This window comes from Zalophus californianus, chromosome 1 (assembly GCF_009762305.2).
Source record: "Zalophus californianus isolate mZalCal1 chromosome 1, mZalCal1.pri.v2, whole genome shotgun sequence".
NCBI classification, from domain to species: Eukaryota; Metazoa; Chordata; class Mammalia; order Carnivora; family Otariidae; genus Zalophus; species Zalophus californianus.
In genome coordinates this window covers 51,408,892-51,431,183 of record NC_045595.1, presented here as the reverse complement: position 1 = coordinate 51,431,183, position 22,292 = coordinate 51,408,892, and the positions used below count along the sequence as shown (strand labels likewise).

The 22,292-nt window shown below is 46.9% G+C and overlaps 1 protein-coding gene across 3 annotated transcripts; it reads left to right on the top strand.

Moving 5' to 3' along the window:
- Window positions 1-37: 37 nt before the first annotated feature.
- TADA3 (transcriptional adaptor 3) lies at window positions 38-10,655 on the top strand. Of its 3 annotated transcripts, XM_027584916.1 has the most exons (10): window positions 38-567; window positions 1,276-1,508; window positions 2,836-3,086; window positions 3,206-3,311; window positions 4,597-4,738; window positions 4,828-4,931; window positions 6,104-6,213; window positions 8,195-8,380; window positions 9,212-9,235; window positions 10,121-10,255. In XM_027584916.1, exons 2-9 carry the CDS (start codon window positions 1,302-1,304, stop codon window positions 9,213-9,215), a joined length of 1,110 nt encoding a protein of 369 aa, XP_027440717.1. In that variant the 5' UTR covers window positions 38-567; window positions 1,276-1,301; the 3' UTR covers window positions 9,216-9,235; window positions 10,121-10,255. The 3 variants fall into 3 exon arrangements, with proteins under 3 accessions (XP_027440717.1, XP_027440716.1, XP_027440715.1); XM_027584915.1 differs by lacking the exon at window positions 9,212-9,235 and having other exon boundaries at window positions 38-509; window positions 10,121-10,655; XM_027584914.1 differs by lacking the exon at window positions 9,212-9,235 and having other exon boundaries at window positions 10,121-10,655.
- The last annotated feature ends 11,637 nt before the right edge of the window (window positions 10,656-22,292 follow it).

Here is a 22,292-nt window from a genome sequence, read left to right as displayed (position 1 = left end):
CAAGGCGAGGCGGAGGAGCCCTTCGTTCCTTCCGGTTATGCGCCGCTATCCTTTTTCTGAGCCCCTCCTACTTGCAGCCCCTGGGGCTCGGCGGGACTAACCGCCCGGCTGAGAACTCGGCTATCGAGCCCCGCCCCCAGCCTCCGGCTGTTCCCCAGAGTAGGCCTGAGGCGTACCCTTCCCCCCCGCCCACCTGCAGTGGGTTCGCTCGCGGCCTGTAAACCCTTCCCTGCAAGCCATATTGGGCTCTCCCTCGCGTCTCCCACCCCCGCGTCCTCTACGGGGGGCCCGCCCCTAGCCAGTTCCGGGGCGGTTGCTCCCACCAACCGGAACTCCCCGCCCCCTCCCGTGGCCTGGGGGCCGTAGGAGGCAGCAGGAGGCTGCAGTGAGGAGGTAGAGGGGGCGGGGGCCGCGTTAGGGGGTCCCTAGAGGACGGGGACCCTGAAGGCAAGTCACTGGGGCGACCCACGGGAGGGGCCAGCCATTACACAGGCGCACTTCTGTGCCAGGTACTGAACTGGGCTCTTGACGAGCATCCTCTCTTAATCCTCAGAACATCCCGGGGAGGTAGGTACTGTTGTGATCCCCATTTTACAGATTTCAGACTTCTTATGGGGAAACAGACTCAGATTTCTTTTGTCCCCATTTTGTAGATGGAAAAACCGAGACTCAGGAAGGTTAAATAGTATGTTCAGAGCTACATAAATAGAGAATGGTAAAGGCTGGGCTTGAACCCAGGTATGTCTGGCTTACCAGCCCACATTCTTAACCACTGTCAGGGGCAAAGAGAAGGGACAAAGATGGGAGGGAGTGAGACAAGTTGAAGCTGGGAGGCACAGAGAACATTAACATTGTAAGAATGGGATGTTTGGAGCTCAGGGGCTTTGCAGAACTCAAGGAGGAGTAGAACGGAAAAGCATCAGGAAGATAGGACTTGGTATATCACGGAAATTAGTGGCACAGACTCACAACTACATCTTGGTAACCTTGGGCATGTACCTACCCTTACAGAGTCTGAGTTTCCTTAACTGTAAAATGTAGATCACCATTGTCCCTTCTCATGGGGTTGGGTGAGGAATTCAGTGAGAAGCCAGTAAAATGTCTGTACCTAGCTTGATGTACAGTAAGTGCTCTGTGGGTAGGAGCAGTGCCATCAACCTTGTCAATAAGGTAACTGAAGCCGGGCTTTCTCCTTGAGTCTGTCCCTGGATGAAGGGAGCTCTTGGACTTTTCTTGTGCCAGTTTATCTCCTATCAATGGCTCTCTCCTCTCCAGTTCCACAGGGTCCCGTATCCTGGGCCATGAGTGAACTCAAGGACTGCCCCTTGCAGTTCCATGACTTCAAGTCTGTGGACCACCTGAAGGTCTGTCCACGCTACACAGCCGTGCTAGCCCGCTCTGAGGATGATGGTATCGGCATCGAGGAGCTGGACACTCTGCAGCTGGAGCTTGAGACCCTGCTTTCCTCTGCCAGCCGGCGCCTGCGGGTTCTCGAGGCTGAAACCCAGGTGATACCCTACAGAGAGGATATCACCAGGGGTGGACTGTGACGAGTTATGGGATGGGTCATTGAGTTAGCCCCACCTGCAGAGGCCTGGGGTACAGGAGTTTAGAGGGTTAAAGGAGAGACCCAAGCTGGGCTCATGTGACACATAAAATATACAAGAATGTGCATGATCCTTACAAATTGCAAGATTTCCAATTTACTAAGCATTTATTGACCCCAACCCCCATTATGTTCTGGGTCCTGTGCTAGTCGTTAGAAAGAGGTAATTAGGACACTTCTGGCCTTCAGGGAGTTTGCCACATAAAGGGAGGGAGAGGTCAGACAAATACCAGGTGATGTTGTGTTATGGTTAGAAGTACCAGGGGAACTGGATTGAGAAGAACTGGATTTGAATCCTGGCCTAAGCACTTGCTTAGTGTTGCTGTTTCCTAGCTATATGACTTTGGGAAGGTTGCCTCCTTTTGCATCAGTTCCCTATCTGCAAACTGGGATACCCTTCAGCTTTTGTGAGGATTAAAAGAGAGGGTTTTTTTTGCAAAGCCTCGGGCTGATATCTAACATTAAGTATTTCAGATGTTAATTATTGGTAGTCTTCACTATGTAAACATCCCCTGAGCCCTGTGTGTCAGATGCTATGCCAAATCCTGGGGAACAGACATAGTTAAGATCAATTTCCTGATCTCCAGCTTATAATCTAGTTGAAAAGACAAGATATGCTGTTTGTTCCAGTATGATCAAACAACACATTTAGGCCTGCAGTGGAGGTACAAAGTGTCAGAGACCCAGGGAGGACCAAGCTGCCATTTTAATTGGACCTCAAAGGATGAATAGTTAACTTGTGCTCCCTGGGAATGCACTGAAGCTTTTTGAGCAGGGCTGTGGCAAATTCAGTTGTGTTTTAGCATGTAAGAAGCTGGGTAACTGATGTGGAGAAGGCTTCCCAGTTGTGGTGACATTTGAAGCAAAGGTCTGCTGGGAGACTTGTTTGCATTCACCAAAAAGTTACCAGCAGCATATTCCAGTGCTCATATGCACTGGGGCATGATCATTTGTTTGACCTAAACACTGTGTGACTGGCTTGAGTGATACAGAGGTGAATCAGTACAGACAAATGGAATGATGAGAAGTATATGAATAAAGTCCTGTGAGATAGGCACAATAAAGGAACTGAGTTTTGAAAGATGAGTAGGAGTTTACTAAATAAAAAGGAGATGGATCAGTAAGACTTTGGAGCCTTCTCAAGTTCTAACTCCTAATTCTTCACTAGGAGAAAAACTTGTCCTATGACTTCTCTTCTCCCCCTCAGTGATAGTCTCTGCAAATTTCAGATCCTCACTGACTGGCAGGATAAGAAAGGTGATCGACGATTCCTGAAGCTGGGTCGAGACCATGAGCTTGGAGCTCCCCCAAAACATGGAAAGCCGAAGAAGCAGAAACTGGAAGGGAAGGCGGGACATGGGCCAGGCCCTGGCCCTGGCCGGCCCAAATCCAAAAACCTTCAGCCCAAGATCCAGGAATATGAATTCACTGATGACCCAATTGATGTGCCACGGATCCCCAAGAATGATGCCCCCAACAGGTTCTGGGCCAGAAAATATAGAGGGGCCTTGGGATTCAGGCAGTAGAGGCTGTGGAGGGGCCTGGACCTGAGGATGGTGGGGCAGGAGGTGCCCATTCAGGATCTGCTTCTCCTTGCAGGTTCTGGGCTTCTGTAGAGCCCTACTGTGCTGATATCACCAGTGAGGAGGTACGCACACTAGAGGAACTACTGAAACCCCCAGAGGACGAGGCTGAACATTACAAGGTAGACACCCTGGGCCTTGGTAGACAGGGTGGTGAGCAGGAGATCTCAGAGGTGCCTCCAAATCAAAGATCCCAAAGTCATATATCATCTTCCTTCCCTTACTCTGCCCTACTCTGCCCCTAGTCTAGTCAACCCACCCAGACACCCAGGCTCTGATTCTCAACTCTCTTGCATTGCCTCCTCTCTACCCCATCCAAATGATTACATACATCCTGAGGCATCTACTTCAGTGACACCGTCCTTTGTCCCAACATCTCTGTCACCTCTGCTTTGATTCAAGCCTTCATTAGCTTTCACCCAAATGGTCTCTTGATACTTTTTTGCCTCCAGACAGACTTTTTGTTTTCTTTTTTTTTAATATATTAAAGTTTTCTTACGATGTAAATAAAACTGGTTCCATTAAAGAAAACGTAGAAAATACAGAAAAGTGTCCGGGAGTACTCTCCTATAGGTCAGCTGTTGTGATCGGATGTGACACAGGCCTGCTCCCAGGCCTCCCCTGACTCCTGCACAAGATGGAGTCCAGACATCTCGGTCCTTGGTGACACAGCCCTACTGCCGCTCTCCAGTTTCCTCAGCCATGCCCCCTCGTCACTGCTGCATTTACCAGCCCTGCCAGGCACCTTGCCCTCACCCCAGGCCCACTCAGGCTCTTTGCTGGTCTCTGAGCCTCTACACATGCTCTTTTTCCCTTAGCAAACTGATTTGTCCTTCAAATCACTGATCCCTTGTTATCTCCACCAGAACACCTTTGCAGACTCCCCGCAGAAATTTTCTTTTTCGTGTGCCACAATACCTTGACCTACCTCCAGCACTTCAGTTCTTTGAATTTTTAAAAAAATTATTTGAAAAATTATTTGAAAAGTTAATCCATATAAGCAGTAGTAAATTGAGGTAATACAAATGAGAATTTCCTCTCCTGACACTAAGGTTCTTAGGTCTCTCTAGGGACAACAGCTATGACCTGAGATGATCCAGGTACATACACCATTCTGCACCTAGATCTTGGAAATTGTTCCATACTGGCTCCCATGTGTGTCTTAGTTGGTTATGTACCTGTCTCCCTTACTAGACTGTGAGCATAGAGATTTTTATCTCCTTTGTTTCTTCCCACCTATGCAAGGCATGGGCCTTAGCCCTGGGGTAGGTCCTTGGGAGACAGATAAGTGAAGGAATGAATGATGAACCTATTGGCAGTGTCCCAAGTGCACAGAGAGCCCCCACTCACCCCGGGCATGGCTTGCCGGTGTTTACCCCTTTTGGGCCGGGTGGCATCTCCCCACAGATCCCACCCCTGGGGAAGCACTACTCCCAACGGTGGGCACAGGAGGACCTGCTGGAGGAACAGAAGGATGGGGCCCGAGCAGCAGCTGTGGCTGACAAGAAGAAAGGTCTCATGGGGCCACTGACCGAACTGGACACTAAAGGTAGGCCCTTCGCCTCCCTGCCCACCCAGGCCAGGACTTGAGTTCCCAGATCTCAGCCCATCTGTCTACCATTTCTCTGCCCACTTTAGATGTGGATGCCCTGCTGAAGAAGTCTGAGGCCCAGCATGAGCAGCCGGAAGATGGGTGCCCCTTTGGTGCTCTGACGCAGCGCCTCCTACAGGCCCTGGTGGAGGTGAGCACCCTAACTCAAAACAGGAATTACGCTTACTTTCTGTTTTAATGTTTTATTTGGTGTTGAGGTATATCATACATTTAGAAAGGTACGTAGATCTTAAATGTATAGATTGATAACATTTTCACACATAAGCACACTTGTATATCTGGCCTCATGGTCACAAAATAAAGCATTGCCAGTGTCCTTGAGCCCCTCTCATGCCCCTCCCAGATTCTAATCTCCCCCAAAAGTAGCCACTACACCGCAGTTACTTTTGTTGAGTGTTAGCTAAGGGCTGAACCCTGTGCAAGGGCTTTCCACACATCCTCCTGTTGGAGGCAAGGACAGTGGTTAGCCCCACGTTGCATACTAGAAGATTGAAGCTCAGAAAAGGGAACTGTTTGCTTGAGGTTTTACAGCTGATAATTAGAAGGAGGACCCAAACCCCAGGTACAGAGTCCCCTTCTTTATGCCTGCTGTCTGGCCTTAGGCACATCCCTTCACCTCACTGAGCCTTAGTTTTCTCCCTGGCTCAAACACAGTAGTGTTTTTCTCTCGTTTAACAGTCTGGGGCACATGTTCCGGGTTGGCTAAGGTGGGAGTGAGGGGAGATCTCAGCCCCACACCATCAGACAAGGACCCCAGTTGTGGTGGCTTTTCCACCCTAAACATGCAGTCTGTACAAGGTCATTCTGGGTATGATTGCTACTCCAAGCCCACAGAAAAAGAGCAAGAAAGAATGTGTGAAGGAAGGTTTATGGGCCATGCCTGGCCGTGGCTCTTACCCCTCCTGATCACTTCTCACTGGAGAGAATTTGTCACATGACCACATCTGACAACAAGAGGAGCTGCCCTGCTACAGAAAGGCGAGAATGACTTTTGGACAGCCAGCAGCCCTGCTGCAGCGTGCTCAGCATGGTGCCTGGTACAGTGCAAATGCTTAGCTCTTCACTGTTGTTGACTGTTATCATTGCTCCTCTGTGCTCCCTTCTTTTGGTATCGGTGCAAAACAGGGGTTTCTAAAATGACCAGAGCTTTCTGGAACCAGTTTGGGAAGGCTTCCTAGAGGGATGGGAACAATAAAAGAGTATTTCTGGTCTGTGAAGACTGAAGACTGATTGCGGGTTAGAGAGGAGCAAGAAAAATACTACAGCTCTTACTTCCTCCATCCCATTCCTGTGGTCTTCTAGGAAAATATTATTTCCCCTATGGAGGACTCTCCCATTCCTGACATGTCTGGGAAAGAATCGGGGGCCGACGGGGCAAGCACCTCTCCCCGCAATCAGAACAAGCCCTTCAGGTGAGTGATAACTCTGTCCATATCCTACTGTCTGTCCCCTGCCTCTGGTGACTTCTTTCCATCCCAACATGAGGGGGTCTTCATTAAAAGAGAGGTTGAGGGCATTTTGACGAAACCCAATGAAAGTTTCAAACATGCGTGCGTAGACTTAAGTAAGGGTTGTTTATCATAGCACTGTTCATACTGTAAATGATGTAAATGTGCAACTGGCTGAATAGTTGTAATTCCACATGATGAAATAACTTGTAACTATTAATCGTCTCAGAGAAGATTAATTGACATGAAAAGATGTAAATAAGAGAGTGTTAAATGGAGAAAATGAGCACAATACAGTTTGATCCTGTTTTTACTCAGCATATATTTAAACGTGTGCACATAGAGAAAAAAACCTAAAATAATGTGTAATAAAAGATTGGAAATAACACGTAACAAAATCTCTAATACGTATGGTGTATAAGTAACAAAATATGTAGTTTTTGTTATGTGTAATGTTAATAACAGCAAAATAACAGTAATATTTTTAATAGTAACATAAAATAGTAGTGGTTCTCTCTGAGTCGTTGGCATTACAGGTTTTTCTGTATTTTTTGACAATGGGTATGTGTTGGCTTATGTTTGAAACAAGACCAGATGTGTGTCTCTATTTTTTTTCCAGTGTATTGCGCAATAATTGACATAGATCCCTGTATGAGTTTAAGGTATACACGTACAAAACATATAGTGGTCTGATTTACATATGTTGTGAAATGATTACCACAGTAGGTTCAGCTAACATCCATCTTCTCACATAGATACAATAAAGAAAAAAAAAGGAAAAGTATTTCTCCTTGTGATGAGAACTCTTAGGATTTACACTCTGTGTCATACAGTAGTGTTAGCTACGGTCATCATGTTGTATAAAATATCCTGGGACTTGCTTATAATTGGAAGTTTGTACCTTTTGATCACCTTCCTCCAGTTCCCCCCCCCCGCTGACTCTGGTAATGGAAAGTCTGATCTCTTTTTCTATGAATTTGTGTTTTTTTTAGATTCCACATATAAGTGAGATTATGTGGTATTTGTTTTTCTCTCTCTGACTTATTTCACTTAGCATAATGCATTCAAAGTCCATCCATGTTACCACAAATGGTAGGATTTCCTTGTTTTTTTAAGGCTGAATAATAATCTGTTGTGTATATACCACAATTTCTTTATCCATTCATCCATCGATGGACACTGAGGTTGCTTCCATATCTTGACTATTGTAAATAATGCTGCTGTGAACATGGGGGTGCAGATATGTTCTCCAGTTAGTATTACATTTCCTTTGTACGTACTCGCAGAATTAGAGTACTGGATCATGTGGTAGGCTCTGTTTTTAATTCTTTGAGGATCCTCCACACTGTGTTCCACGGTGTCTGTACCAATTTACATTCCCACCAACAGTGCAGGAGGGTTCCCTTTTCTCCAGATTGTCGCCAGCATTTGTTATCTCTTGTCTTTGTGATGATGGCCATTCTAACAGGCCAGAGGTGATAACTCATTGTGGTTTTAATTTGCATTTCTCTAATAACTAGGGATGTTGAGCATCTTTTCATGTACCTGTTGGCCTTTTATATATCTTCTTTGGAGAAATGTCTATTCAGGAACGATGGTTATTAATTTCTCATCAGATATATCGTTTGCAAATATTTTTGCCATTCCATAAGTTATCTTTTCACCTTGCTGATGATTTCTTTTGCTGTGCAGAAGTAGTTTTTTGATGTAGTCCTGCTTGTTTATTTTTTGTTTTGTTGCTTGTGTTTAGGTGTCATAGCCAAAAAGTCCTTGCCAAGACCCATGTCAGAGAGCTTAGCTCTTAACATTTTCTCTCTTTTTTTTTTTATGCCTAGGTAGAGAGAGGGTGCCCAAAGAGAAAAGAATGTGTTCACTAACCTTGGGGGGCTCTCCGGGGTCCACCCTCTGAGCTGGCCCTTGAGCTAAGGACTCCCTTCCTCTGTAGTGTGCCACATACCAAGTCCCTGGAGAGCCGCATCAAGGAGGAGCTGATTGCGCAGGGCCTGCTGGAGTCGGAGGACCGCCCCGCAGAGGACTCGGAGGATGAGGTCCTGGCAGAGCTGCGTAAGCGGCAGGCCGAGCTGAAGGCGCTCAGTGCCCACAACCGCACCAAGAAGCACGACCTGCTGAGGTGAGTGTGGCCAGGTGGCATGGGCGGGGGGGTGGCCAGGGCGGCCTGGGCCACTGCTGCTCGCCTTCTGGGGGCTTCACAACAGGGTTCCCAAACCTGGCAGGGCCTCTAAATCACCCAGAGAGCGTTGGAAAAAATACCATTGCCAGGCACCACAGACTCTAGGGCTCAGGCGTCTGTGATTGATTTATTTACCTATTTGGAATTGTGGTGAAAAAAACATATAAAATTGATTCTTTCAACCATGTTTATGTGTACAGTTCAGTGGTATTACTTATATTCACATTGTTGTGTGATTTATTTTTTTAATTTTTTCATGCTTTTGTTTTCCCCGAACATATTTTTATGACAAATTTCATAAACACAGAACATCTGAAGGAGTAGTATGATAAACACCAATATACTGTCTACCTGGATTTATCAACTGTTAACAATTTGGTTGGATTTCTGTGATTATTATTGGCCCTTCCCTGGAAATTGCCCAGTATTTTAGTATCAGTTCTCTAAGGAATTGGTCACAATATCTTTCATTTTATATTGACTCCCATCCATCTTGCCCTGCATTGATCATGACAAAAGTATAGGTGACATCTGGAGGGAGATTATGTTAGTTGTTGCCCTTTTTGGAGGGAGGTAGAGAAGTAGCCTCACTGACAGGTGTATCTTCCCTTCACAGAGCCCCAGCAGGGCAGGGCACACTCGTTCATTTGGCCAGCTCTGCCTGTCTCTCGCACATTGTACTGGGGGCTAGGAAGAGAGGCAGAGCAAAGGCTTGTGGTCTACAGGTGGGTTATTGGTAAAGAGGTGCACCTGTTTTTCCCTGTTTCCTAGATGAGGAAGTAAAGGGCCAATGAGGTGAGTGCTCTCCTGAAGGTCATACAGCCAGTAAACAACCAAGCTGCAACTTGAGCCCAAAGCTAAATGCAAAGCCTCTTTCTAGTTCCCTTTCATGCAAGAGCAAGAAGAGGAAAATAACAGATGAATGAGGTACTGAGTGGGGTGGAGGAGAGAGAGTGAGAGGGAGAAGCAAGGATGTACAGACAGAGAGGTAATGGACAGTGAACGAACTAGCTTGGGTTGTCAGAAGGCCAGAGTCCAGCCCTCAGTCCTGCTATGGACCAGCTGCAGGGCCTTAAGCAAGGTATCTCCTGTCCTGAGCAGCAGCTTCCCCTTCTAGAAAATTAACGGGTTAGACTAGATCAGATCTCTAAGCCACCTTCCAGCTCCACCAGCAATGGAATTTATCAGTCGGATTTCATTTACAGTGGTTCGTTTGGCATCTCACATGCTTTATGTAGACCACAGGCTACCTAGACCCTTAGGTTGCTCTGGAATTTGGATACTGAAGTAAGCAGGTCTTCTGCTGATACTAGAACACCTTTTAAAGAAGGTTTTTGGAGCCAGCCTGCCTTAATTCAGATCTCCTACTCACTAGTTGTGGGATCTTGGGGTGTTTTTTACTCTCCTTGACTTCTGTTTTATCACTGGTAACATTGGGATAATAGTACCTACCTCACAAGGTTGTTATGAGGATTAATTCTGCTGACATATTTGAGGGGCTTGAGATTGTACCTAGCACGTAGTACCATATAAATGTGGTTCAGTAACTTTGCATTTTGGTAGGAAACGGTCCACAGGAGTGCCAGCCTGGGGTGATGCGTGGGTTCAGTCTGAAAGAGGGAGGGGGGCCCCACTGTGGAGGTGGGCTTCCCATGGCACCTGGCTGGCTGGTCCCCACAGGCTGGCAAAGGAGGAGGTAAGCCGGCAAGAGCTGAGGCAGCGGGTCCGCATGGCAGACAACGAGGTCATGGATGCCTTCCGGAAGATCATGGCTGCCCGGCAGAAGAAGCGGACCCCCACCAAGAAGGAGAAGGACCAGGCCTGGAAGACTCTGAAGGAGCGTGAGAGCATCCTAAAGCTGCTGGATGGGTAGCCCTCACCCCTGCCTCATGCTGCCTGCCCCTGGCTTGGGGGAAGGAGGGGTGGGAAGCCCACTTCCTTCTCTGGGCTGCCCAAACCATAGGCCTGTGGCCGCCTATTAAATGTCAAATTGTGACAGTCTCTAGAGGACTGTGGCCTTTCCCTGAGGTCTTGTGATCCAGCTCTGTTCAGCCAGGACATGGGAGGCCCTGCTGGGCTGGCCTGGGGCCCTGTCTGTGCTTCCCCCTCTTTACTATCCCCCACTCCCACTCCTGTCTCCCTCAAGGACTTCTCCCTTGTGGTTTTGTAAAGTGCAAACCTAAAAGTAAAGTGACTGCTGTGGTTTTTAAAAAAGTATCCAGAATCTTTGAATGTCTGTTATTGTGGGGTAGAAAAGAACTGGTGTGGGTGGCAAAGGAGGGCATGCTTGGGGGCTCTCAGCCTTTGGCCACTCACCCATGTCATTCATTCAGGAAGAACTCTCTGACGATACCTGTGGCTGCAGGTAACAGAATACCCTCAGCTCAGACTGGATTCACAACAAGGAAATGTGTTGTTTGGGGCCTTGGTGGTCCTGGGGCAGGGTGGCCCCCGGGGTTGGCCAAGCCAGCAACTGAACAGGGCCATCAAGGGTCCAGCCATCTCTCTGCTGCCCTCCACCACGTTGGCTTTTGCCTAAAATAGGTTTTCCTCCAGCTGTGCAGCCACTGGCAGCCGACAGGGGCCAAACTGACATCTAGCACAGGAGAGGGCAGGAAGGAGCCAGCTGGCTTTCCTGGCCCACCCAAAAGAGCACGATGCCTGTCCCAAATACCCTTATGTCTCACTGGCCCAGGCTAAGTCCCACATGCCCATTCCTGCACCAATCACTGTGGCAAGGGATGACTCTGCCGGGTTTTAACTAGAGAGAGTGGAGTCTGCTTCCCTACCAAGTCCAAGGCAGTGGGGAGAAATGGGGGAAACCCAATAAAAATCTGAAAGTAGGAAGTGGAAATGGATGTTGGATAGGCCACCAATCATGTCCGTTCCACAACCCGGGCAGGAAACGGCCTAGGCTATACAGATGAGCAAATATGTTCTCATCCCTGCCTCGAGTTGTTCCCAGACTAGTCAGGGAGTCGGAAAATAATTTGCAATTTACTGTGGGAAGGCTGAAGTCCACATGGAAGAAGGGAGGGGAGGATTCCCTGAGGAAGTGACCTGTGAACTGAGCCGTAAAGAAAGATGGTGAGAACAGCCAACATTCTTGTGTGCACAGCTCTTCTGTTAAGGGAACTGCCCCTTCCCCATTTCATGTGGCTTTTGTGGGACTGTCCAACTAGGATGGATACATGACCCCAGCTTGGCCAGTCACAGCACCCTATTTTTTAGCCATGATAACTGGTCCAGAAGATGGACATGTGACCTGAGCTGGGTCAATCAGAGACCTTCCGTAAGCTTACTCTGTTGTTGCTGAGAGAGGAGCGGACATGGCCCTTTTGGATCAAAAGCCTTAGAATGTACTCTTAGACTACCTGCTGACCCACTCTCTTGCCACGTGGAAGAACCTGCCCGAGAAGAATGGCAGAGCCAGGAGATGGAGAAGGAGACAGAGGCCTCATGGAGCCTCACGATCTTCTACTGGACCTTCAGTTACCTCAGCTCACAGGTGCTGCTTTGGGCTTAAGCTAGTTCCCCTTGGAGTTTCATCATTTGTCAACAACAACATAAAAGGCCTGACTGATGAAAGTGGACTTCAGCAAAAAGAAGGCTGGAGTGGAGTTCTGAGAGAGGACAGCAGAGGCCCTGCCTCTCATTAGGTACAGAGCCTAGCCACTGCAATTTTTCAGTAACTCATGTCTTCTCAGAAAAGACAAGCATACTTAATTTCATTAATGAATTTGATTAATGAATTAATGAAATTAAGTGCTCAGTAAATATTAGCTCTGTACCAGGCGCTGTTCTAAACTCAGTTTACCGAATCTCCTCAGCTACCCCATGTGGTAGGTACTAATAACATCCCATTCACAGATGAGGAAACTGAGTCTTAAGTGATTACATACTTTGCTTGGTCAAACAGTTGATAAGTGGTTGAGCCAAGATTCAGACTTAGTCCATTTGACTTGCAGACAGAGCTCCTTCTTTACGCAATTCATTGGGCCCCCACTCCCTTACAGTCCATATGAATGGTACTCCTAGGTTTGGGCAGTGCACAACCTATGCAGCCATAGATGGCAGCTCTGCTTGCAGATCCCTTGCTTTTGACTAACCATTTGCTTCCATGTTCATCATTAATCCAGACCACAAGTAAGGTAAGCATCATTGGTAGAGAGTTCCAGAAGCAGAGACAGTTTTGTGGAGGAGGTAGGATGAGAGTTGAGATCCCCAAATCAGGTAGAATTGTGAGAGGGGAAGGCAGGTTTTATGACAGAAGGAAGAACCCTAGAGGCACCCGGGTAGCTCAGTTGGTTAAGTGTCCAACTCTTGATCTCAGTTCAGTTCTTGATCTCAGGGTTGTAAGTTTGAGCCCCATGTTGGGCTCTGCACTGGGCATGGAGCCTACTTTTAAAATGGTGGGGGAAGAACCCTAGAAGTCTGAGTGGGCCTGATTCATTTGGGAAAAGACTTTCAAGGATCAGTTGTGAGAACACTAGTTACTCTCTATTGCACACCTAGTATCTGCCTGGTACTGTGTTGGGCCCTCTACTCCCATGTTTTATTTGGTGCTCACCACACAAGTACGAGGTGAATAGGAATATTTCCACCCTGCAGAAGAGGACACTGAAGCTCAATGTGCAATGGCTTCTGAGACTACACAACACTGGTGCAGGAACAGCTCAGATAGCACCATGGCTGAGTTGACAACCACAGTGGCCCAGGGAGTCCCTTCTTATGGCCACATCCGTGTCTGCTGGATCCAGAGGAGGCCTCCTTTATGGGGTTTGGAGGAAGCTGTGTTCCCCATGAGGAGGGGGAGAGTAGTTTCAGCACCTCAAGCTTACAATTTTAATCTGAAACAACCCTGACACCTTATCACTAGTTGGGTAAAAAAGCCTTTTGTGTCTTGGCCCTGGGAAGCATCCACCATCATTGTTTCTCCAGTGTCCCAAATGTCTTATAACTGACTTTTGGAAACACCAGTGTGCATGAGAACAGGGAAGATTGAGTGGAGGTTAAGCCTTGATGTCAGGAAAGTGACCCAGCATAGGTCTCCAGCCCCTTCCAGCTCCTGAGCACTCGGGGTTGGTGGGGGGAGGGCGGTGGTTGACTTGATGGATGCTGGGTCCCAGTTAACTCCCGCTTAGAAGGAAATGATGGCTGGAACTTTGTGGCAATGTGGTTAGAGTATAAATTCCCTTCCTGCTATGGAACTCAGGACTTAATGGAGAGAACCAAACACAAATGGACCATAACTCACTCGTTCATGTACTAACTCATCATTTCTTCTCTTCACTCACCTCCTTTGTTTATTCACCCCATCGACTTGCCTCCCTTCCTCATTCATACTTTTGTTTTCTTACGCATGACCCTGTTGCTATGGCTGAGAGCTCTGTACATGACTAGGGCTCCAGAGACAGGCAGCTGGAAAGACAAAACACAAGGCGATAAGAGCAATAACAGAAGAATGTACAAAGTCTGCAGGGACCTGGGGCACAGAATGACTTAACAGTTTAGAGGGTCAGGAAAAGCTTCAGCGAGGTTGTGGAACGGAAGTTGCCAGGCAGAAGACATTGCAGACAAAAGGAACAGTGAGGCACAGAGGTGTGAACAGCTGACCTGCTTAGAGAGAGGTGAGAACATCACTGTGACTGGAGCCCTAGGTGTGTGGAGGGGGAGGGGAAGGATAAGAGATGAAGCTGGAAAGTAGGTTGAGACCACGCTGGCTGTGAATGGTAGGTTAAGGAGCATGGGCTTTATTCTCAAGGTCAGTGGTTCTCAAAGTGTGGTCCTTGGGTGGTGGGGGCGCCTGGCTGGCTCAGATGGTAGAACATGTGTTTTTTTTTTTTTTTAAGATTTTATTTATTTATTTGAGAGAGAGAGAATGAGAGATAGAGAGCACAAGAGGGAAGAGGGTCAGAGGGAGAAGCAGACTCACTGCTGACCAGGGAGCCTGATGTGGGACTCAATCCTGGGACTCCAGGATCATGACCTGAGCCGAAGGCAGTCGCTTAACCAACTGAGCCACCCAGGCGCCCCAGAACATGTGACTCTTGATCTCAAGGTTGTGAGTTTGAGCCCCACACTAGGTGTAGAGATTACTTATAAATAGAATCTTTTAAAAAAAAGTGTGGTCCTTGGGCCAGCAGCAACTTTTGGGGGTGGGGCAGCAGCACGTCACATTTATTGAAGGCCTGCCCCCAAGGAGCTCACAGCCTGGGGGCCAAGACCCCACATGTGCTGGGGGTGGAAGAGGTAAAGGCAAAAAGGAAGGCAATGCAGAGACAGTGTGGCCCAAGCAAAGGGGGTGCAAAGCAGGCACAGGCAGGGAGAGGGATGGGGGAGGAATGGCAGCCTGACAAAGCCCTGCCTAGACCTGGGGACCATGGACCAAGCACCGGCTTGAAGGCTGCCCCTCCCCAGCCAGGTTGGTGCCACCCCAGCTCCTCCACCTGCCCTGAGCCAGGTCCCACAATGTCAGCCCTCTCCACCCAAGACTGGACCATGCAGACCCCTGATGGGAGGGCAGGCAGCTCAGGTTTGGGGGCCCTGACCAGGACAGCAAGGTGGAGTCAGGGCCTAGGAGGGAGCGGCCTCTAACCTGGGCAGTCCTAGGTCCCTGGGCAAGTCCCCCAAGGAACCTCCAAGATTCTTGTGGAAGCCCCTGGGCCAGCTAACGAGGGAAGGGGGATGGGTGCCTGAAGGGAAGGAAGCAGGGAACCAGGAGGGGTCCCCAAGAGGCCTAGGCCCCTCAAAACTGCTCCTGGTAGGGAGGCTTGGATGTGAACAGGTGGAAGGCTAAGAGGAACCCACCTGAGGGGGGGGGGCAGGGTGACAGCCGGACACATAGCCAGGCAGGCAGGCAGCAGCAGAGCAGGGACATGCACACATACGACTCACCACCAGCATCCCCTTTAATAAAACGTGGAAGGTTGCATGACGGGGAAGCGGGGGGGTGTGAAATATGACCATTTACAACCACAAAAAACCTCTGTACCTGTCTAGCGCCTGGCAGAGGGGAGGGCAGGCAGGGCAGCGGTAGGCCGGGGCCAGCCCTATTTGTAGAGGATATTGTAGTGTTCAGGCCAATAGAGGAGGTACACCTTGGGCTCGGAGCCCTCGGGAAAGATGCCAGCATCACCTGGCATCTTACTAAAGATGCAAATTCTTGGGTCTTAGACCTACTGAATTAGAAACTCTGCTGGGAGGCTCCAGCCTTCTCCATGTTAACATGCTCTCCAGGTGATTCCTGATGCATATTAAAGTTTGAGAATCACCTTTCTACATAGTAGGGATTTAGGGGTGGTGTGAGCAGGGGAGTGCCATAATAGCACTCTGAATTGAAAAGCGCTCTGATAGCATGGAAGCCAGACTGATTAGAAGGGGTGAGAGTGAAACAGGGCAGACTGGAGTGAAATCATGTGCAAAGAAATACATCTGAGACAGTGGATGCTGCAGAAACTGGTAGATGTCCTCCAAAATCTGTTCTCCCTCGATAGTTAATAGAACCCCTGATTTTTAATAGGACATATGCCTCAAAGATTAAATATCCCAACTTCTCTTGCAGTTAGGGTGGTCATGTGATGAAGTTTTGGCCAAAAGGATGTGAGTGGAAGAGATGTGTGTAACTATGAGGTCATGAGTCTCAAAGGGTATGCCTTCCATGTTCCCATTTCCCCTGGCTAGGATGAGACATGGTGGCAAGCCATCCTGAAACATGTGGTCAGAGATAACCCTGTGGGAACAATGAGCAACAAGGTAAGAAGAAGCCAAGATCCCTCCTACCTTGTAGTCATCATGCCAGCCTCGGACTACTTATGTTGGTCAGATTGGTATACACTTCCATTTTATTTAAATCACAACTATTTTGAGTGTCTATTAAGGAAACCAAACCTATATTTTAGCTGCTACAGTGGACCAAGTATTCTTTTCAAAGTATATCTGATTTCTTCTGTTCTTTCCTCCCTTTCTTCCTTCTTCCCTTCCTTCCTCCTCTCTCTCTCTTTCTTCGTTCCTTTTTCTTTCTTTCTTTCTTTCTTTCTTTCTTTCTTTCTTTCTTTCTTTCTTTCTTTCTTTCTTTCTTTCTTTCTTTCTTTCTTTCTTTCTTTCTTTTTTTCTTTCTTTCTTTCTTTTTCTTTCTTTCTTTCTTTCTTTCTTTCTTTCTTTCTTTCTTTCTTTCTTTATTTCTTTCTTTCTTTCTTTCTTTATTTTTCTTTCTTTCTTTCTCTCTTTCTTTCTTACTTTGTTGTCTCCTTCCTTCTTTCCTTCCTTCCTTCCCCAAAAGAATTTGAGAAAGCTTATAACTGAGGATGTGTACAATGATTTTCATGAAATACAAATATAGAATTAAGCCCATCAGGTTTAATGCAGCTGCTGTTATTAAGCATCAGACTTAGCTCTAAGCTTCCTGGAAGCCAAGACAAAAATGGAGATAACATGAATCAGTTTCGGGCGCCTGGGTGGCTCAGTTGGTTGAGCGACTGCCTTCGGCTCAGGTCATGATCCTGGAGTCCCGGGATTGAGTCCCGCATCGGGCTCCCTGCTCGGCGGGGAGCCTGCTTCTTCCTCTGACCCTCTTCCCTCTCGTGCTCTCTATCTCTCATTCTCTCTCTCTCAAATAAATAAATAAAATCTTAAAAAAAAAAGATGAATCAGTCTCAGAACTTTTGATATCAGAGGAAAGGGCATTTCCCAGTTTTCCTGACAAAAATTCCAGTAATTGCTCATGCTGGAGAAATTTCTCCACTAGAGTCATAAATTGATAATGTTCTCCACAAATTTGACAGCAAGTGGAAATTGAGTTTCACATGGTGATTCCTTATCACAACTTTTGATGAAAGCTCCGGTCACATTGTTGTAAGACAACTCCGGGAGGCTGCTTCTGCAAGGGACCAAGCTAGGGTGGCACCAAGCATTTTACATGAATTCTCTGTGTCAGAGCAGGCAAGATCATTACCCTGTTTTACAGTTGAGGGAACTAAGATACAGAAAGGGGAAGAGCCAGATCAGATAGCTGGTGGGGCACCAGTTTTGTAAGCCAGTTTTGTAGACTCTAGAGGCCCTATTCTAAGTGTCCCTCTCTGGGCCTGCCAGAACCACCACATACAAAATTATGGATTGATTATCAGAGAAAAGCACGAGAGTCATTGCCCCAGAATATGCCTGCCAGCCAGGAGAAATCAGTGAGATCTGATAAATATTGGAGGGACCTCTGAGCCTCCTGAGATGGGCTGCTCCTGATTGGATGAGAAGTAGGGGTAGGCACCATAAGGGCAGAAAGGAAACCCCACATTTGGAGCTTAACTAGACTATGTGGGGCTTCAAGAATGGAAGGAAAAATAATATTAAAAGGATGTCTATAAAAGGAGAAGAAACCTCCTTTCTTGTATCTCATTCCTTTTTTTTTTTAAAGATATTTATTTATTTGACAGAGAGAGATACAGCGAGAGAGGGAACACAAGCAGGGGGAGTGGGAGAGGGAGAAGCAGGCTTCCCGCAGAGCAGGGAGACTGATGTGGGGCTCGATCCCAGGACCAGGGGATCATGACCTGAGCCAAAGGCAGACGCTTAACAACTGAGCCACCCAGGTGCCCCTCTTCTATCTCATTTCTTACTGAGCATCTATTATGCACCAGATACCTGCTGGAAACCCAAGTGACAATGGCTGAAAGTCACTTTCTGTCTCATTCTCAAAATAACCTTACAAAGTAGGTATGCTTATCGGTATGATTATGCCATGTTATAGTTGAAGAAACTGAGGCTCAGGACAGTTGAAATAATTTGTTCAAGATCCCATAGCTGGTAAGGGTTAGAGATGCAGTTTGAACCCTGGTCTGTCTGACCCCAAAACTTCTTTTAATGAGCCATCACTGTTTCAATAGTAGGAGAGAAAAGAGTTGATAGATATGACATTTAAATCCATTCTATTTCTTTCTTTTTTTAAAAAAAGATTTTATTTATTTATTTGAGAGAGAGAGAATGAGAGATAGAGAGCACGAGAGGGAAGAGGGTCAGAGGGAGAGGCAGACTCCCTGCTGAGCAGGGAGCCCGATGTGGGACTCGATCCCGGGACTCCAGGATCATGACCTGAGCTGAAGGCAGTCGCTTAACCAACTGAGCCACCCAGGCGCCCTAAATCCATTCTATTTCTTTGTTGTTATTTTTTTAAATAAAATTTTAAAAATTAAACACTAAGTTGGTACACACCCACCATCTTTTGGCATAAATTTTTTAAAGTGACTTTTTGACTGTAAAGTTTGAACATATTCAACAAAGTTTGGAGAATACGGACCTATAGAGAGAAGTAAAAGAAACAAAATAAAAGCGGATAATTTTTGGACCATTATTATCATTTGTGGTGTTCCTCTCCACTCTTTGCTATGAATAATGTATGGTTCACATTTTAAACTGAAGTTGCCAAACTGCGTACCTGCTTAACATTACAAGCATTTTTATCCTTTTTTTAATATTATTTTTTTTAAGATTTTATTTATTTATTTGACAGAGACACAGCGAGAGAGGGAACACACAAGCAGAGGGAGTGGGAGAGGGAGAAGCAGGCTTCCCGCCGAGCAGGGAGCCCAATGCGGGGCTCGATCCCAGGACCCTGGGATCATGACCGGAGCTGAAGGCAGACGCTTAACGAATGAGCCACCCAGGTGCCCCTATCCTTTTATTAAGTAGGTTGCATTACCATTAGTCTATGAACTGTGAAGGATTACATCTCATAGGCGTACCTTAGGTTTTTAAATCATTCCCTTCTTTGTGATTTCTTCTGCATTTTGCTGTTAGAAAAATATTTCTTCAAATATCTTGGAGTATATAGCTTTGTCTTAATTTAGGACTATTTCCCTGAAATTAATTCCCAGAAGACGAATGCCTAGGTCAAAAGGCCTGGACGTTTGTTTAAGCATTTGCGCTCAGCTCAGGTCATGATCCCAAGGTCCTGGGATGGAGTCCGGCATCGGGCTCCCTGCTTAGTGAGGAGTCTGCTTCTCCCTCTGCCCCCCGCCCCTGCTCGTGATCTCGCTCTCTCTCTCTCACTTTCTCAAGTAAATAAATAAAATCTTTTTTTTTTTAAAGCCCTGGCCATTATTTAAGCCTTTGATGAATATTGCCAAATGGCTTTCCAAAAGATTTTAGCAAGTCCTTTTTCCACCAGAAATGTAGAAGTATCTGTTGCTCACACTGACAACAGTCTTCGGTGTCACCAGTTTTTTAAACTTCAAAATCAAAGGACTATAAATGGCCTTTTAGTTTGCACTGCTTTGGTTACTTATGTGAGGTAGAAAATGTCCCATGTTTATCGTGTTTTATCTGTCTCCGCTGACCAATTATTGGGTCCTTAGTCTGTTTGTTATCAATGTTAGGTGTTCCTCACATAATAGAAATATTATCCCATTGTCTGTAAGACATTTCCCCAGTCTGAAGTTTGCCTTTTAATGCTGGATATAATTTTGGAGTAGGGTAGGTTTTTTTGGTTTGTTTCCAGCAATAGAAGTTAAAGAATGGTTTTCTGTTTTGTAAATAACCCTGTCCATCATTTCCATAAGAATTCTTCCATTTTCGGGTGCTTGGGTGGCTCAGTGGGTAAGGGGCTGCCTTCAGCTCAGTTTGTGATCCCAGGGTCCTGGGATGGAGCCCCCCATCCCCCCCACCCCCACCCCCTTGTTGGGCTCCCCACTCAACGGGGAGTGTGTTTGTCTCTCTCCCTCTCCCTCTGCCCCTCCCCCTGCTCCTGTTCTCTCTCTCAAATAAATAAAAATCTTTTTTTTAAAGATTTTATTTATGTATTTGACAGAGAGAGACACAGCGAGAGAGGGAACACAAGCAGGGGGAGAGGGAGAGGGAGAAGCAGGCTTCCGGACGAGCAGGGAGCCCGATGTGGGGCTCCATCCCAGGACCCTGGGATCATGACGTGAGCCTAAGGCAGCCGCTTAACAACTGAGCCACCCAGGCGCCTCTCAAATAAATAAATATCTTTAAAAAAAAAAGAATTCTTCCATTTTCTCTAATCTTAGAAAACCATTCACCCCTCCAGTGTCAGGTTAGAGAATTGATGGAGATGTCTGAGTTGTTTTGTCATCTTTTTAATAACAAAGGGGAGAAGAGGATTATTTCCTTTTTTGCTTCATATATTTGACTTTCCTTGACTTTTTGTTTTAGTACCTAGAAATATGCTCATTGGGGGTTGGGACTGTAGTACGGAATGTGAATATGTATATGCATCCCAAAGAGTCTGGAGGAATATGTACCCAAAAATACTAATACTGGTTATTTCTGATTGATGGGAGCAGGGCTGGGATGGATTTGTTATTCAAAGTGTGCCCAGAACCCTTACTTCCTTTTGGCAAGATACCCCTTTTCATCCCATGGTGTGGCTGCCCGTGCCAGTACATTTGCCCAATATAGTACCTTATTTCCTTGGCAATAGTTTGTTTGGGGCCATGCGGTAGGCATGTTACTCTAGCAGAACTCATCAGAGTCCTTCCCTGAGAGTGATATATGAAACTGGGTATATAGCTCTCCTGCTTGGTTCACATTGAAAGCTGGGTCTGCCTCATACCATGTTTCCTGCGAGGCAGAGAGATCACTCTACAGAGGAAGGGAAGTCAACGTGCAGAGAAATCGAGACAGGAGAGATGCAAGAAAGCAAATCCTGTGAGTCTTGTGTCTCCAGTTCCAGTCTCCAAGACCCTGATCCATGGTGTTCTTCCTTCAGTCTTGCAGTCACAGTTTCCTCTTCGATGAAGCTGGCTTTGGTTGGGATTCTGTTACTTGGCAAGTGAAAGAATCTGATAAATGACAAGGATGGTCTTTGTGTGTTTTAGTATCTGACATAATTACTTGTTTGGTAGAAATATTTTAAAAATAAAAGAGAATGTATTTGTTAAAAAAGAAATTGTAAGTGCCCTCAAACATACTCAAAAGCAGGCAAAATGTAAAACAGAGTATAAAAGTTGTACAAGTCTTCAGGCAGAGACTACCTTATCACCTTAGGAATATTGTCAATGAGATAAACAGGAATTTGTGGTGAAACAATTCTAGCTCAATGGGTGGGTATAGGGGAGAGTAGGGGCTCAGCCCTGAGCAGGAAATGTGATTTTTCCATGGACTGGGAAGTCTGAGATACTGAGATTCAGGGGAAGGAAATTGCCCCTTACTCCCTTGCCCCTGGACAAACCAAGTCCCTTCTCGGAGCCTCGGTTTACACTAACTTTAGCCCTCATATTTGAACCCCTACAATATTCCAGGCACTTCACATTCATTATCTCACAGAATTCTCGGGAGAATTCTGAGTTGGTCGTCCATATTCCCATATTCCAGATGAAAAAACTGAGTCTCAGAGAGGTGAAGTGTGACTCAAGTGAGTCTTTAAAGCCTTTCTAGGAACCTCAGCCATTGTCCTCTCTCTGTAAAATGGGCATAACATCGACCACCCCTGACCTAGTCCCAAGGATAAGAGAGGTAAAAGCCAGTGGAAATTGATTTGGGGTAAGCATTGTCCTTTTCCCATGTCCCACTGGAAAATGCAGAAATTTGGGCAGTGGGAAGTGATGGGGGTGGAGTGGGGGGTTCACAGCAATGTGCCTTCTCTGGCCCCAGTCCAGCCCCACCTGCACTTCCTTTGAATTGCTCCCCCTCTCCCCCTGCACCAAGTTTCTTCCCAAGGAAAGACTTGCGCAAGAGGACCTCAGTCAGGTCCCTTGGCCCCCTGCCCACATCCCAGGAGCAATTTGTGCTCCCCCCTCACCCCAAACCTGGCCCCTAGCCATCAGCCCTTGGCACCCGCCCAGTCCCGTCGCACTTTGGTCTTCTTTGGCCTGCTTCCTCCAGGATCCTGATTTATCTCCCT